The following is a 15,952-nucleotide window of genomic DNA, read 5'->3' as shown; positions in this document are numbered from 1 at the left end:
GCCGCGGCTCTCACGCGATACAATCTGCGACGCCCCAGGAAGTGGAGGGGGGGAAGGGAGGGGACGTGCGTGCGGTGAGCGCTTCTGCGCGTGCGCCCCTCCCCCACCCTTCTCCGCCCCACCGCCCGGAACCGAGGTGGCCCAACCTCTCCCTCCCTCCGAGTAAACAGCCCAGAGAGCGAGGAAGCGATGTATGCTGGAGTTTGTAGTTTCTTAGTGCTCAGCCTGGAGTTGACGTTCTTAGGCTCTGACATAATGTTACATCAGAAATGAAATAGCTACTGTCTTCCTCAGGAGTGAAACTCCAATTTCGTTCCCATTCTGTTTATTGAACGTTTCCCCCTTTAAAAAAAAAGTTGAAATATAACTTATACGCCATAGTTTTTACATAGTTAACACTCGTAGTGTCATCGTCCAGATCCGGATATAGAACACTTTCACAACCCTAATAGGTTCCCTCGCGACTTCCCCGACACACATTTTTAGAACTTGCTCTCGCTTTGAATGTAAAGATTATGATCTATTTTGCAGAATTAATGGGTGTGTCCTTGTTTTATGATTTCTGGTTTGTTTGGTTTATTTATTTTTTTTTTTGGTAAGTCATGGACTCATGTTGTGCTGGATTTCTCTATCTCCCTTGGGAACACCTGGACAGCTCACCAGGGGTTCATTGTGGTTCTTTACTGAACTTCACGCAGCTGAGAGTACAAAGGGACAGAGGTTAAAGGTGGAAGGGAAACCGAAAGTCCACTCCTGAACTGAGATCCGATTCCCCAAGTCTGCGTTCCCCACAGGGAGAAGGCTGACGGTGGAATTTTCAGCCTCATTGTCCACCTCCGGGTTCTAGAATCTGGAAACCGCACGGGCGTCGGTGCACGGCTGACGCTTGCGGAAAGGGGGCGCTCGGGCTCCTGCCTGGCGGGCGGGTCAACTGGAGACGCTCTACCCGAGGCGCAGCTCTCAATGAGCCGCGCCCTGCGTCCACACGCCGAGGCGGTGGGGCGATGCGCTTGCGCACTCGGAGCTCACACCATATGTGCCCTGTCCCAGTGCGCGGGTCTGTGGAGAGCCGGGTGCGACAGGCGGCACCGCGGTGGGGCACGGAGCCGAGCGGAGACCGAAGTCGGCCGGGGGACAGTGGGTCTGTGAGAGACCGAATAGAGGGGCTGGGGCTACGAGCGCCGCTGACACACGATGGGAAAGAAGCAGAAAAACAAGAGCGAAGACAGGTAGCCAGTGTCGGGGTTTCAACGGCGGCGGCCGGCGCGGCTGAGGGGGGCGCGCGGGTCCCGTGGGCGCGCGGCGGACCGGGGTCGAGGCTCGAGAGCGGCCCCGCGGGGCACCGGCCGGGGCCCACAGTGGGTGGCGCGGGCCCGAGACCCCAGTACCGGGCGGGCGCGGAGGGCCTCAGCGGCGGGCGGGTTCCCAGCCGAGACTCTGTCCCTTTGCCGCCCCTCGCCCGGCCCGGGAGAAGGGGTGTCCGGCCTGAGGAGCGGGGCAGTCGTTTGGGGTTCGAGGCCCCGCGGGGCAGGGCTCGCGGCGTCGCGGGGCCAGGGGCGGCTCAGCCAGCGTGGCCCGGAGGTTGGGAGTTGTTTTCGTGGCGCTACTCTTGCTGGGGGTCAGGAAGAGTTCTTTTTATGTCTTTGTACCTATGAATTCTTGGCGAGAGAGGGAGTTGGGATCCGCTCTGTCTCCAGCCAGGTGTTCCCACCCTCTGAGCCGCTCAGGTGCGTTGGAGTTACCGGGAGGAGCGTAGCAGCAAGCTCCCTTTAACTTCATTTAATTTGGGTACAGCTTTCAATTACTTAAGGGCTGATTGTCCAGACTCCATGCTTTTCGCGTTCCTTCTTCCGGCCTTTTGGTCATTTCTTTGCTCTCTAGCACCTCCCCTAAGAAAGGAGGAGGAGATGAAACAAACCAACCAGGGTCGGTCTTTTCTAAACCATTTAAAAGACTTCTGAGGCGAGGGAGCGTAAGGGTGTATGTAGAGTTGCGTACCCCGAGATTACTGGAACATTTCTGGGTGTCATATTCGGTTGAGTTCTTTACCCCTTTTCATTGAAAGGGTTTTACTTCCTGGGAGTGAACATTTGTTACTTTTCACGTTTCTGTACTACTCACCAAACTTAGTCCAAATACTGGGGATAGTAAGAGAAATTCAAAAGACAAAAACAACCTGTGATAGTTCATTTTGACTCAAAACGGATATGTGGTCTTGAAGTTAAAATCAGATTACCAGTTGTGAGTTGGAATCCTGGGTTGTGTCCTCACTGGCCTTCACCTATCTGATGAATGGCGTTAAAAAGACACCAAGGTGAGTCTTGTATTTCAGTTACAGGTCTATTGGAGGAAGTTAATTGGTTTCAAGAATAGAACTTATTGTTAATCAAAGCAGATAAATAAGAAGAAAGAAGCAGAATTCTGGGGTGATTTAGTGGGAGAGAAATTTCTATGCTTTTGACAGGATGTTTTGGTGCCTAGGATACTTTTTTTCTTCGACCTTATACAAGAAATAGAGATGAGTGTAATAAAGCTTCCTGTACCAGTTACCCAGCTTCGACCATTGTTGTCACAGGACTGGCCCTGTTTCATCTCTGCTGGATATGGTAAAGAACTCTCAAAATCCTTTCATGTGTAAATCTTTCAGGTGTATCTGAAAGATAAATACTTGAGGGAAAAAAACAACCACAGGAACACAACATAAGACACAATCACAATGTCATCATTAAGCCTAAGGAATACTAGCAGTGATTTCTTAAATATTATCAATTGTCTAGTCAGTTTTCTGATTTCACTGATTCTAATTAAAATTATGTTTTGTGGGGTTTTTTTTCGTTTTGTGTTTTACAATTGGTTTGTTTGGATCAGAATTACAGAAGTTTGTTCTTTAGATTAAAAAATTTTTATATGTTATTTTAGCTACAGTTGTTCTTTTTCAAGCTCTTTCACATTGCAAAAAAGCTATTCGGAGGAGAGATTTATTTTTGTGTGTGTATTTTTAGAGAAAAGTGAAAGTCTTTTGCTAATTCATAAAGGTTTTCCTGGATGACATAAAGTTTAAATTGCAAACACTAGAGCCTGTTAAATGATTGGTTTGATAGTATAGAAGGAATGCTACTGGGTTTTTTTTCCTTTCCGACTAAATCTGCAGTGTTTACTTTTTGTCTCGTATTGAAGGAAAAATGGTGGCAGTGTAATGGAAAAACACACTTTCTCATAAGCCAATATCAAATTTTTTTGTTTGTTTTCTAATGCTTCGTGGACTCCTCCCACCTCTCCTTCCCTTCTGAGCTGTCCTAAGCCAGACATGTTTCTGCTCAGGAAGAACTGGGTGAGAAATGAGCACCTGCTTATTAGCTATCAAGTTAAGGCTTTGAGCCACTTTTCAGTTCTTGGAAAGAACATAAAATACTTGAGTGTTTTAATCCTTATATTGTTATTTAAAATTTTTAGCCGCTCAGTGTTTATTTAAATTTTACTATCTAATCTGAGTAATTTTATTCGGATTACATATGTTTTATCAGTGACTGACCTTCGTTTAAACATTGAGTTCTAGAATCTTGTTTCAGCTTGTGAAATTCTGAGAATGAGACTTTGATAGGTGTTCAGTTTTCCTGCCTTTTTCAGTTGACTGGGGTAGGATTTAATATTCACAGATCATATAGACAAAATATAAGGCCAATATTTTCATTTCTTCCTATAACCTTCCCAGTAATCAGCTTACATAATGGGACCATATCTTATGGGATCTTGTAGCAATATCTTACCATTTCCATTTATATAACACGATGAATGTTCTCTTGTTGATGTGTGCAGAGAAAAAATGATCCTGATTATCTAGTTTTTCACAATTAGCCTCCAATTCTTCATTCTGATCCTTTTTTTTAATCCCCCAAGTGTGGTAGTTACATTTTTCAGGTTGTAAGGAATGTGGTATGTTACCTTAATAAATGGGATTAATACATCTATACCCCCTCACAAAGGATATAGAGGGAAGGAAGATCATTATTTCACCTATCTCACAGTCAGACATGAAGGTGGGGATGTCATTCAGGAATTAGGAGGTCTTTCAGGTTTGAGTACAGGTATCTTCAGCTATGATTCTCTATGCTGGTGGTGAGCTAGTATAGTAGCTCTTTGTTTTTAACTACACATAATGCTCCTATTATTCTTGGCAAAATTCCTCCTTTTGGGGGAGTTCTGGCTATCTCTGAGACAGCTGCCTACGTTTTAGGTTTTTGTCCTGGTGTCAGATATTCATCCTAGCCAGGTATGATCAGGGTATCGGGTCCCTCTCCTGGGATAGAAAGCATGGTGATCTGCTTAAGGAACCTGTCTAGAGGAGCTGTGAGCATAGCAGGTACTCTAAAGCATCCCAGAGAGGAAGTAGTCCAAGTGGCAAATAGTTCAAATAGTCTAGTTCAACAAAGGAATTTATTTCTCATTTGAATATATTTGAATTAATAATAAACTATCTGCATACATTAGATCAAAAAAGAAAAAAAGATGTATAATCTGAGAGTTCTCTTGGCTTACCTTGTTCCTACATTTATGCTTTAGGTAATCAATATGTGGAAGGACAGGAAGAAGTCCTAGTTTGCCATACATGAATAAGAAAGCAGATGATAAACTTGTTAGCTCATAGAAACCTCTTCTGCCTTCTCTACTGGTGATCTCTGGGGAGCTGATGTAGCTACTTTTTTTTTTTTTTTGCGGTATGTGGGCCTCTCACTGTTGTGGCCTCTCCCGCTGCGGAGCGCAGGCTCCGGACGCGCAGGCTCAGCGGCCATGGCTCACGGGCCCAGCCGCTCCGTGGCATGTGGGATCTTCCCGGACTGGGGCACGAACACGTGTCCCCTGCATCGGCAGGCAGACTCTCAACCACTGCGCCACCAGGGGATCCCGATGTAGCTACTTTTGATGTTACTTGCCCACTAGTTGTGCTTTACTTAGCCTTCTAAGTTTATTCCAATCTGGCAGTTGATCTATACGTTGGGCAAAGCATTGTTTAACTGAGGAACTGAGTGTCTGCTTAGGTTAGAAAAGCAGTTCTCAAACTTTTTGGTCCTAGGACCCCCTTACACTCCTAAATTACTAAGGAACCCAAAAGGCTTTTGTTTATGTGGGTTAGGTCAATCAGTACTTACCATATTACAAATTAAAACTGAAAAGTTCTTTAAATATATTGATTTAAAAGTAAAAATAACATCACATTAACATAACACTGTTAAATAATCATTTTCAAAAATTTATGAAGAGAGTGGTGGTAAACATTTTGTAAACGTTTACTATCTGGCTTAGTAGAAGATAGCTTGATTCTTGTCTGCTTGTGATTCAACCTGTAGCAATATCACAGATCGTGTGGCCTCTGGAAAACACCACTGTACAGTTGTGAGGAAATGAGAATGAAAAAAAGGCTACTAGCCTCATAGTACTATGTTGAAAATAGTTTTGACCCCTTGAATTAGTTTAGACCCTCTGAATTGTGTTGGGGGGAACTACTCTGAGAACTGTTTATTTAGGGGTTCCTAAACCAGATTTAGGCATTTGTGAGACATTTCCCAAGCCTTTTGACTTCCATTCATGTTTGTCCAACAGGTGCTTAGAATGTTTGAGAAGCACTCAGAGGACAACTTAAGACATTTGTGGGTATGTTCATGCTCTTGATATTTTACCCACTTATGATTTTTTAATTTTTTTATGTAATAGGTGAGTTTATCAAGGTCTGTTAAAAGTCTGTTGGGACTGATTTTGATTGGGAGTCCCGTTAAGTTTTTAGATTATTTGGTACACTTACATCTTTATGGTATTGAATCATTCCCTTCAAGAAATATATTGTCTGTTTAAGCAGTTAAGTGCCAGCTGTTGTTCTAGGTGCTGAAATGTAGTGATGAACAAATTAGTAACATGACATGCTTCTTTATTTGGTTAATTATCAGTAAAACTTTATTTTCTTCAGTTGAACCTTTAGGATATTTCTTGTTTGGTTTATTCCTAGGTGTCTTATAGTTTTGGTTGCTGTTAATGTAGGAAAACTTTTTTTCAAGATGGTCTGACCAGCTTAACTCTCTCTTATTATTAAAAGTAGCTGTTATTAAAGGATGAGGCCTTAACTGCGATTTGGTTATTAGTTTGTGATAATATATAACAGAGGGGGAGACCAGGGAGAAAAATTAAAGACATTACAGCAGCATTCAAATGTTTTAGTTAGTGACACACGAATGACTCCTTTTCCCCTCCCTTTCTAACTTATGCCTTGTGTCAAATATGTACTGTTAAGAAATTTCAAATCAGGTATTTTGAACTATTGAAATAATCACAGTATACTACTTGATCTAGCAGTAATCACAGTATTTACATAATTTTAATAATGAAGACACTTAATGTAGAAGAAATAACTATGCTGTAACCAGTTTGAGAATCTGGAGGAAGGGAAAGGTATAAAGATAAAAGAACTACTTTATAACATATAGAAGAGGAGACAGATTTAGCATAATAATGTGCTTGAGGCTTAGAGCCTCTCAGCTGTTAAGCCAAACCAGACCTCAGAACCTGCGGTTTTGTTTTGTTTTTTTTTTAAACTGTGCTGCACTAGCTGATTTAAGAAATCCTGCTACTCCAAAATGTAGACTTCCCAAAGGATCTTTACTGGTGAAGCAACTGTTAAAGAGGAACAGTTTAACAAAGGAGGGAGAATAGAAGAATGACAGCCATTGTCCATAGGTCAATCAGTGCCAGAATTTCTTTAAAAAAATTTTCTCACTTAACCTTAGTTGAATAACTGCCTGTCTCATAGCCTGTCTGTTTAAAGTGAAAACAGTGATGATTTAATGTTTCATTCCTTCCCATTTCAGACATGGTATATAAAATTTCAGGTATATTTTTTCAGAGGAATCCCTACTTTTCACCCAGGTAGCAGTCATTGTTTAGAATCATTGGTTTTCAAATCTCCCTTTGGTGATAGAAAGATACTTTCTATTGAGATTTAAAATAATGTTTGCTTTTTCTGTTTTTGAAACTTCCTTCGTACTGTAAACTTTATATAAACAGTCTCTGAAAATACAATAAGTACTGTATTAATTAAATTTGTGTCATTAGGTTTCGGGTACTGAGCTCTGATGAAACTAATAGATGTGATTGATGATACTGTAGTAGTTGGAATTTTTTCTAAGTCTAGAATCACATGTTCTAAGAATTCATTGTATGGGTGTGCCACATTTTATTTACCCGTCCATACATCAGTTAACGGATTCAAGGTTGTTCCACTTTTTGGCTGTTACGAATAATACTGCTAAAAAAATCCGTGTATAAGTTTTTGTGTGGACTTGTGTTTTCAATTCTTTGGGGTGTATACCTAGAAGTGAAATTGCTGGGTCGTAGAGTAACTCTATGTTTAACTTTTTTAGGAACTGCCAAGTAGTTTTACTTTTTTTCCAGGAACTGCCAAAGCTGCTGCTCCATTTTATATTCCAACCAACAGTGTGTTAGAGTTTCAGTTTCTCTATATCCTCATCAACACTCGTTATCATCTGACTTTTTGATTATAGCCATTCTAGTAGGTGTGAAGTGGTATCTTATTGTGACTTTTGGTTGGTCTGCACTTCATGATGGCTTAAGATGTTGAGTATCTTTTCATGTGTTTATTGGACATTTGTATGTCTTGTTTGGAGAACTGTCTATTCAGATCCTTTGCCCATTTTAAAATTGAGTTCTTTATTATTGAGGAATAAGTTCTTTATATACTCTAGATACAAATCTTTTATCAGATATGATTTTCAAATATTTTCTCCCATTCTCTGGGCTGTCATTATTTTCTCCCATAGGAGGTTGTTGTTTCACTTTCTTGGTGGTGTCGTTTGTAGAACAGAAGTTTCTAAAAAGCCCGATTTATCTATTTTTTTCTTTGGCTGCTTGTGCTTTTGGTGTCAGATCTAAGAAATCATCACCAAATCTAAGGTCATGAAGATTTACTATTTTTCTTCTAGTTTTACAGTTTTAATTCTTACATTTAGACCTTTGAGCCATTTGGGGTTAATTTTTTTTATATTGTGTGAGGTAGGGGTCGAACTTCATTCTTCGCGTGTGGATATTCAATCGTCCCAGCACCATTTAAAAAAAAAAGACTATTACTCCTCTAATTCCTTGATCAAATCAATTGACCGTATATGTAGGATTTTATTTCTGGACTCTCAGTTCTGTTCCATTGATCTGTATGTCTGTCCTGATGGCAGTATCACACTGTCTTGATTACTACAGCTTTGGTATTAAGTTTTGAAATTGGGAAGTGTGATTTCTCTTTGTTCTTTTTTGAGATTGTTTTGGCTATTCTGGGTTCCTTGCATTTCCATACAGATTTTACAATTAGAATCTCTCAATTACTGCAAAAAAAAAAGGGGGGGGGCAGCTGGGATTTTGATTGAGATTGGATTTCTTCTGTAGATTAATTTTGGGAGTATTGCCAATGTTATGCCTTGAGATCCATGAACATGGAATGTCTTTCCACTTATTTAGGTTTTCAGGTTTTCTTTCAATGATTTTTTGTAGTTCTCAGAGTACAACATTTGCAACTCTTTTAAAAAATTATTCTGAGGCATTTAATTTTTTTATGCTATCATAAGTGGAATTATTTTTTAATTTCATTTTCAGTAAAACTTTATTTTCTTCAGTTGAAGAAAATATTCTTCTAAAAAATTATTCTGAGGCATTTAATTTTTTTTGTGCTATCAGAAGTGGAATTATTTTTAATTTCATTTTCAGATTGTTTATTGCTAGTACACAGTTTAAATACAGTTGATTTTTATATATTGATCTGTTCTGCAATCCTACTGAACTCATATATTAGCTTGAATTCTTTTTGTAGTGTATGTGGATTCCTTAGGATTTTCTATGTACATGGTCCTGCCACTGCAAGTTCAGATAGTTTTCTCCTTCTTTTCCAATCTAAATGGTTTTTATTTCTTTATCTTACCTTAAGCTCTGGCTAGATCCTGCTGTACAGTGTTGTATTGAATGGGGAGAATGGACATTCTTTTCTTGTTTCTGATCATGGGATGGGGGCGAAGCTTTCAGTTTTTCGCATTGTGTTAGGTGTGTCCCCCCCCCGCCCCCCGCCCTGTGAATGGGTGTTGGATTTTGTTACATTGCTGTCTCTTCATCTGTGAGATGATTATGTGGTTTTTGTGTCTTATACTATTTATATATGGTGGATTACATTAATTAATTTTCATATGTTGAACCAACTTTGCAATCCTGGGATATATCCCAGTTGGTCATGGTGTGCAATCCTTGTTATATGTTCTTGGATTTGGTTTGCTAGGGTTTTGCTGAGGATTTAATTTTTTTTTTTTAAACTTTTAACCTTTCTATGTACTTGTTTGAGGTCTTTGGATAAACTGTATAAAATTGAATTCTTACTAAATCAATTTGATAACACCTTTAAGAGTTTAAAGTTACTTACGCATTGCTTGTGATTAATGATATATTTGATCTTATTTCAGCCATCCTGGTTTGTTTTTTATTTGTGCCAATTCTGCAATGCTTTGTTTCTATTTTTCCCCCTTCTTATCTTGGGTTAGAGTTTATACATGCTGTTTCTATTTTTTTTTTAAGTGGTTTGACTTAAAATTTTACCTTGCATTTACAAAGTCAATATTTAAAGTCCTGTAAAACAGTACAAGGACAGTAGTACTATTGTCTGGTATTTTGTTTTATAATCCCCCACTTCAGGTCAGTGACCTTTTACTTAAGGTTGGATGTTACTTAAAGGCATTACTTGTCAGGAATGAACCTAGGGGGGAAAAAAGACACATACTTACTGGATTATCCATTGTTCTCTTAAGAATTTAAGAGAAGTGATTTTCTCTTTCAGACATGTTAGTAGCTAATAAGTCTTAAAAAATGAAATGTTGGGATTAAAGTTTAAAATTTTAACTCTTTATTATAAAAATTTCAAGCACACAGAAAAGTTGAAGGAATAGTATAATGAACTCTTATATACTCATCACCTAGATTTAATCATTACCAGTATTTTGTCCTCATTTTTGCTTTATGTATTTTATTTTATAGACACCTTGACATTTTCTCTCTAAATGTTTCCTTATGTAACCATAATACCCTTATCCCACCTAGTGCAATTAACACAAATTCTCTTATATTTAATATCCAGTTCATATTTCAGATTTCCAACTCCACAATGGCTTTTCAAACCAGGTTGCAGAGGAGGTTCACCCTGCATTTCATTGTGGTGTAGCTCACAGTGTTTAAAAGTCACACTTTCATTATAGGTATCTGCTAAAGTTATTCTTTTTTTTTTTTTTTTTTCTGTGTAAGTCTTCTTTTCACATTCTCACTCTGAACTTAGAATTTTCACAACTTGGTTATCTCAGCCTATTGGTAATTAGAATGGAGGGGAGTTATTAGAGAGACTTGTGAGTAGCCGTTGGCATTGTGTTGTTTGGTTTAAGAGCAAAATTCTTTTGCAGGCCTACAAACTTGTCACTCCTGAATGATGATTGAAGTGCTAAATTATATTAGTTTACTCCCATTCAGGTTGGTATGAAACACGTAATCAGTTTTGTGAAATTTTTTTTTGTGTGTGGTACGGGGGCCTCTCACCGCTGTGGCCTCTCCCGCTGCGGAGCACAGGCTCTGGACGCGCAGGCTCAGGGGCCATGGCCCACGGGCCCAGCTGCTCCGCGGCATGTGGGATCCTCCTGGACCGGGACACGAACCTGCGTCCCCTGCATCGGCAGGCGGACTCCCAACCACTGCGCCACCAGGGAAGCCCTTGTGAAATTTTTTTGAGGTTAAATTCATATAACATAAAAGTAACCATTTTAAATGTACAATTCTGTGAGATTTAGTACATTCACGGTGTTGTTCAGTCTTCTCTGTCTAGTTTCAAAACATTTTCATCACCCCCAAAGGAGTTCCTATATCCATTAAGCAGTTACTTTCCCTTTCTGTCCTCCTCTGAGCCCTTAGCAACCACTAATATACTGTCTTTTGATTTACCTATTCTGGATATTTCATATAAATGGAATCATACCATGTATAACCTTTTGTGTGTGGGTTCTTTCATTTTGCATGTTTTCGAGGTTCATCTATGTGCAGAATATATCAGTACTTCATTTTGTTTTTATGGCTGAATAATACTCCACTGTGTATATATACCACATAATGTTTATCCATTCATCTGATGATGGATGTTTCAGTTGTTTCCACCTTTTGGCTATTGTGAAAAGTGCTGCTATGAACATTTGTGTCTAGATGTTTGAGTACCAGTTTTCAGTTCTTTTGAGTATAGTATAGGAGTGGAAGTGGTAGATCATCCTATGTTTAACTTTTTGAGGAACCACCAAACTTTTCTACAGCAGCTGCACCATTTTACAGCACCACCAGAATGTACAAGGGTTCTGATTTCTTCATATCTTTGCCAACAATTCTGTGCCTTTTTTTTTTTTCCATTAATAGCCATCCTAGCGATTGTGAAGTGGTGTCTCATTGTCATTGTGATTGGCATTTCCCTGGTTACGCTTTCTATGTGTTCATTGGTCATTTGTATATATTTGGACAAATGTCTGTGCAAGTCCTTTACTCATTTTTAAATTAGCTTGTTTAGCTTGAGTTTTAAGAGTTCTTTATATATTCAGGATACTTGATCCTTATAAGGTACATGATTTGTAAATATTTTCTCCCATTATGTGGGTTGTCTTTTCACTGTCTTGACATAGTATCATTTTTACAAGAGTTTTTAAATTTTGATACAATCCAGCTGACCTAATTTTTGTTATTGTTGCTTGTGCTTTGGGTATTGTATCTAAAAATCTACTGTTAAGTCATGCCAGGGTGTGAAGATTCACCTGTGTTTTCTTCTTAAGAGTTTTATTGTTTTAGCTCCAACATTTAGGTTATAACCAATTTTGAGTTAATTTTTGTAGGTAGTGTGGGGTAGGGGTCCAAAACTTTATTCTTTTACGTGTGGAGATATAGTCCCAGCACCATTTGTTGAAGAGACTATTTCTTCCCCTATTGATTGGTTTTGGCACCACTGTCAAATCAGTTGGCCATGGATGAATGGATTTATTTCTGGACAGTTTTATTCTTTTGATGTTTATGTTTATCCTTATACCAGTACCACATTGTTTTGGTTACTATAGTGTAAATTTTCTTAAATAAAAAATTTCAAACGTATATAGAAGTAGAATAGTTTAATGAACACACCTGTCCATCACCCAGTTTCAGATATTACTGATTCACAGATAACCTTGTTTCATCTGCATCCTACCCACTCTCGTCTTCCCTCTCCCCATTGTATTGAAACAACCCCAGACATTTGTAAATATTCCAGGGGGTTACATAATCAATTATAAGAAAGATTTACATTTTAAATATAAATTTTAAAGAATGGTACGTTTCCATTCATTTGGAAAATTCACATACAAAGGATCCTTGTCTGTGTTAGGTAAATGTAGTTTTCTCTCAGTGGGATTTTTAAACTGGTGTTTGAATTTATTATTTCAGAAAATTCGATTTGGAAGTTTTACTACGATCAAAATATAGTAATTGTTATGGTGGTAGATGAGATTTTTATTAAGCCTCAGTGATGAAACTGGTGAGCCTTTCTAATTGTATGAAAATTGTGGTTGCCATTCTAAAATAGGGCCTTTTCTTTAATAGTGCCTGTTAAGAATGTGTTACATTCCCTGCTGGTTGCTAGTTGTAAAAGGTAGGGAGGTGGGAACTTCCCTGATGGCCCAGTCGTTGGGAATCTGCCTGCCAGTGTAGGGGACACGGGTTCAAGCCCTGGTCTGGGAAGATCCCAAATGCTGTGGAGTGACTGGGCCCGTGTGCCATAACTACTGAGCCTGTGTGCCATGACTACTGAGGCCTAGAGCTCATGCTCCACAGCGGGAGAGGCCACTGCAATAAGAAGCCTGCGCACTGCAGTGAGGAGTAGCCCCCCCACCCCCACCCCGCTCACCATAACTAGAGAAATCCCATATGCAGCAACGAGGGCCCAGTGCAGCCAAAAATAAATAAATTTATTTTTTAAAATGGGAGGTGAATTGAGCACACAAAAAGGAGTTTTCTGTTCTCAAAGGAGCTTATGTTTTAATATAGCAAATAGGCATATGCACAGATAATACAGTGAGGAGATGAAGGGAGAATGTGAAGTTTAGGTTAAGTATGGGAGTGCTACCCTTGAGATTTCAAATTTGCCTCCTAAAGTTATTACGTATGTCTTCCAGATCCCTTTGTAATTAAATCTGCCATCAGGAGAGCAAGCCAGATTGGAAGGAATGGGAGTGTGCTGTATGTTTCTGTCTCTTGAGAAGCAAGGGTTGATGATGAAGAGTATCCAAGATCTTCAGTTGCTTAGCTAGTGCCTGCACACAGGTGCAGCCAGACCATTCTAATGATGATGATGTTCAGCAAGTGAGAAGTACCCTCTCCTGAGAGTGGTTACCTGCATCAAAATTTTATTAATATTTGTTTGGTTATGCCAGGTGTTACAAAAGGAAATTAGGTGGGAAGAATCCTTTAACAGTGATTAAGGACCAGAGTTACTTTTACGGAATACAAAGATTATGAGTTCACTATCTGTGAGTGCCAGAAGTGCTCAGTTTAATCAATTAATTTAGAACATAACTTGTGTCCTTAAGGTGTTAATTGAGAATGTTGACTTAAATTATTAATATTGCTTATATATATATCTTCAGGCCCCAAACTAAGTCTAAACTTACCTCTTAGGCAGTTATGAAACCCTAAATACACTTATATCAAACAGTAACAAATATAAAAATTTTTGAAGTTCAAATTTGCAGTATTGATGTGAATGATAGTGTTTTGTTGATTCTAAACCAGTGCTTCTCATATTTTAATGTGCATGTGATTCACCTGTGGGTCTTGTTGAAATGGGGATTTTGATGTAGTAAGTCTTGGATGGGACCTAAGATTTTGCATTTCTAATGACGTGATACTAATGCTGCTTATCTTGGAATTATTCTTTTGAGTAGCAGGATCTAAATCATTATTTTATTGTGAAAGTATTGCCTCCTATAATGGACTTCTTTTGAGTTCAGCATGCATATACTAGTAAGAACTCAATTTTTCTAATCTTTTTCAGTATGAACTAATGATTTTCACCTTTGTTTTATAGCACCTTCTCTTGGCTAAAATGTTTAATTTACATATTAAGTCTGCTTCTGCTCTTTTTCGTCAATGTGAAACAACTTAGTGGAGGTTTGTAAACAAAAGCTTTGGTTGATATTCTGTGACAGTGAACTGTGATGAAGTTTCTATCCATATGATTCATGGAACGTTCATCTTAAATCTTTATTATCATATTAAAATTAAAACAAATTAAACAGATAAAAGTTACTGGGGAGAATTTTCAGCCTTCTGAAATTACCCACAACCCTGCGTTTCCCCCTCCTAACCCATCTCACCTGCCCCCTTTGAGGGTACTCGTTCTGGTTTGACAAAGCTGCCCTGAACTGATTTTATAGTTAAACACATTGGAATCCATAAAAATGTGTGAACTTAGATTATGTATATTTGGAGGTCTACAAGATGACGCTTATACTTGCTTTTGTATTCTTACCGCTTCAACTATGAGGTATTTAGAAAGTGGAGAGTTAGGCTGAATTTTGTGGAAGGTAATAAGATACATTCTGTTTGCTTGCATTGTACAATGCAGTATGGTTTCACATGCCTTTTAAAGACGTCAAGACCCAGTTCATAAGGAAATTTTAAGCTCGGAGGGCTTTTTTTTTTTTTTTTTTAAAGACATGATTGGGTACCTCTGAATTTATTAATGGGTTGTGGTGCTTAAGATAGAACTCCATTGAGGGAGTGGGGAGTGAGAACTGTTGGGTTCTGTGGTGCAAATGGTGAGAGCTAGTGAGGAGCAATGACTGCTGGGCTTTTCCCTTTTTCGTCTTGTTTTTCCTGTTTGTATATGTAACTGTTGTCAAGGAGTGCTGGGTAAGAAGAGATGGAGGTTGGAGGAAAAGAGATGCCAAAAGGCATCTTATGGAGAAGGCAGGACTAGATTTCCCTGTTTCCTTTATTGCTACTGGCACTGCTGGGATAGAGTTAGGAGTAAAGAATGGGATTCCTCCTTATGTTTTTCCTCTTGTTTGTTCTTATTGAGCCTGTTTCAGGGGAGGAGCAGAAACCAAAGTAAAGTGCAAAGGGTTGGATATCACCGTGTCTTCCCTCAGTACTTATAGATTACGAACAATTTTTTTGTTTTTTTTTGGTCAAGTTGGGGGTGGGGAGAGAAGAAGGACTGGTGTGGTTTCTACTTCTGTAGGCCCTGGTATCCATTAGGAACAGAAAGAAATATGTGAGTGCTTCAGTTATTATTGTATCATAACAGGTCATCCCAAACTTAGTTCTTTAAAACAACAAAAATCATCGTCTCTCTTGGTTCTGAGGGTTGACTGAGCTCAGATTGGTCTTGCTTGGAGGTCTCCATGTGGTTGCAGGTAAATGATGACTGTGATGGAGTCATCTTAAAGGCTGCCTCACTTGCACATCACTCACTTCTGGTGGTTGATAGTCGCTGTTGGTTGGCACGTCAGCTGGAACACCTATCCTTGGCCTTTCTATGTGGCCTGGACATCCTCATTAGCTTGGCAGTGAATGTCTCAAGAGCCCGGAAGTACAAGGCCTGGGCTTAGAAACTGTAATATCATTTCTGCCATATTCTGTTGAGTAAACAGTCACACAGTCTCATATTAAAGGGGAGGGGCATAGACCCCCACCTCTCAGTGTCAGAGAAATTTTGAGCCAGGATGTAAGACCTCCTCAGAGGGTAAAAATAAAGAGACATTGGAGAAGAGGGGTTGGTAGGAGAGAATCCTAGGAAGCTTGGAGATTTTGAATTGTGGAATAATTTGGGAAAGGGTTGGATTTCCTATGTTCTTGTAGAACTTAAATCAGA

The 15,952-nt window shown here is 39.3% G+C and overlaps 1 protein-coding gene across 6 annotated transcripts in view; it reads left to right on the top strand.

The window, feature by feature from the left end:
* Nucleotides 1–989: 989 nt before the first annotated feature.
* The window catches only part of EIF5B (eukaryotic translation initiation factor 5B), a 104,160-nt gene continuing 89,197 nt past the window's right edge, over nucleotides 990–15,952 (top strand). For 3 of the 6 annotated variants that reach the window (XR_016395335.1, XR_016395334.1, XM_089922656.1), the window contains exons 1-2: nucleotides 990–1,229; nucleotides 2,482–2,606. Coding sequence is in view for 4 of the 6 variants with exons in the window: in XM_089922656.1 (XP_089778782.1) it covers nucleotides 1,005–1,229; nucleotides 2,482–2,606 (350 nt within the window). In the remaining 2 variants the exon portion in view is untranslated. The remainder of the gene's footprint in view (nucleotides 1,230–2,481; nucleotides 2,607–15,952) is intronic. The other 3 variants (XM_089922658.1, XM_030762832.2, XM_022599268.3) reach the window with 2 other exon arrangements.

Source organism: Delphinapterus leucas, chromosome 13, assembly GCF_059928025.1.
Source record: "Delphinapterus leucas isolate spDelLeu-1000000601 "Yukka" chromosome 13, BTC_Dleu_Yukka2, whole genome shotgun sequence".
NCBI lineage: Eukaryota > Metazoa > Chordata > Mammalia > Artiodactyla > Monodontidae > Delphinapterus > Delphinapterus leucas.
This window is presented reverse-complemented; position numbering and strand designations above follow the sequence as displayed.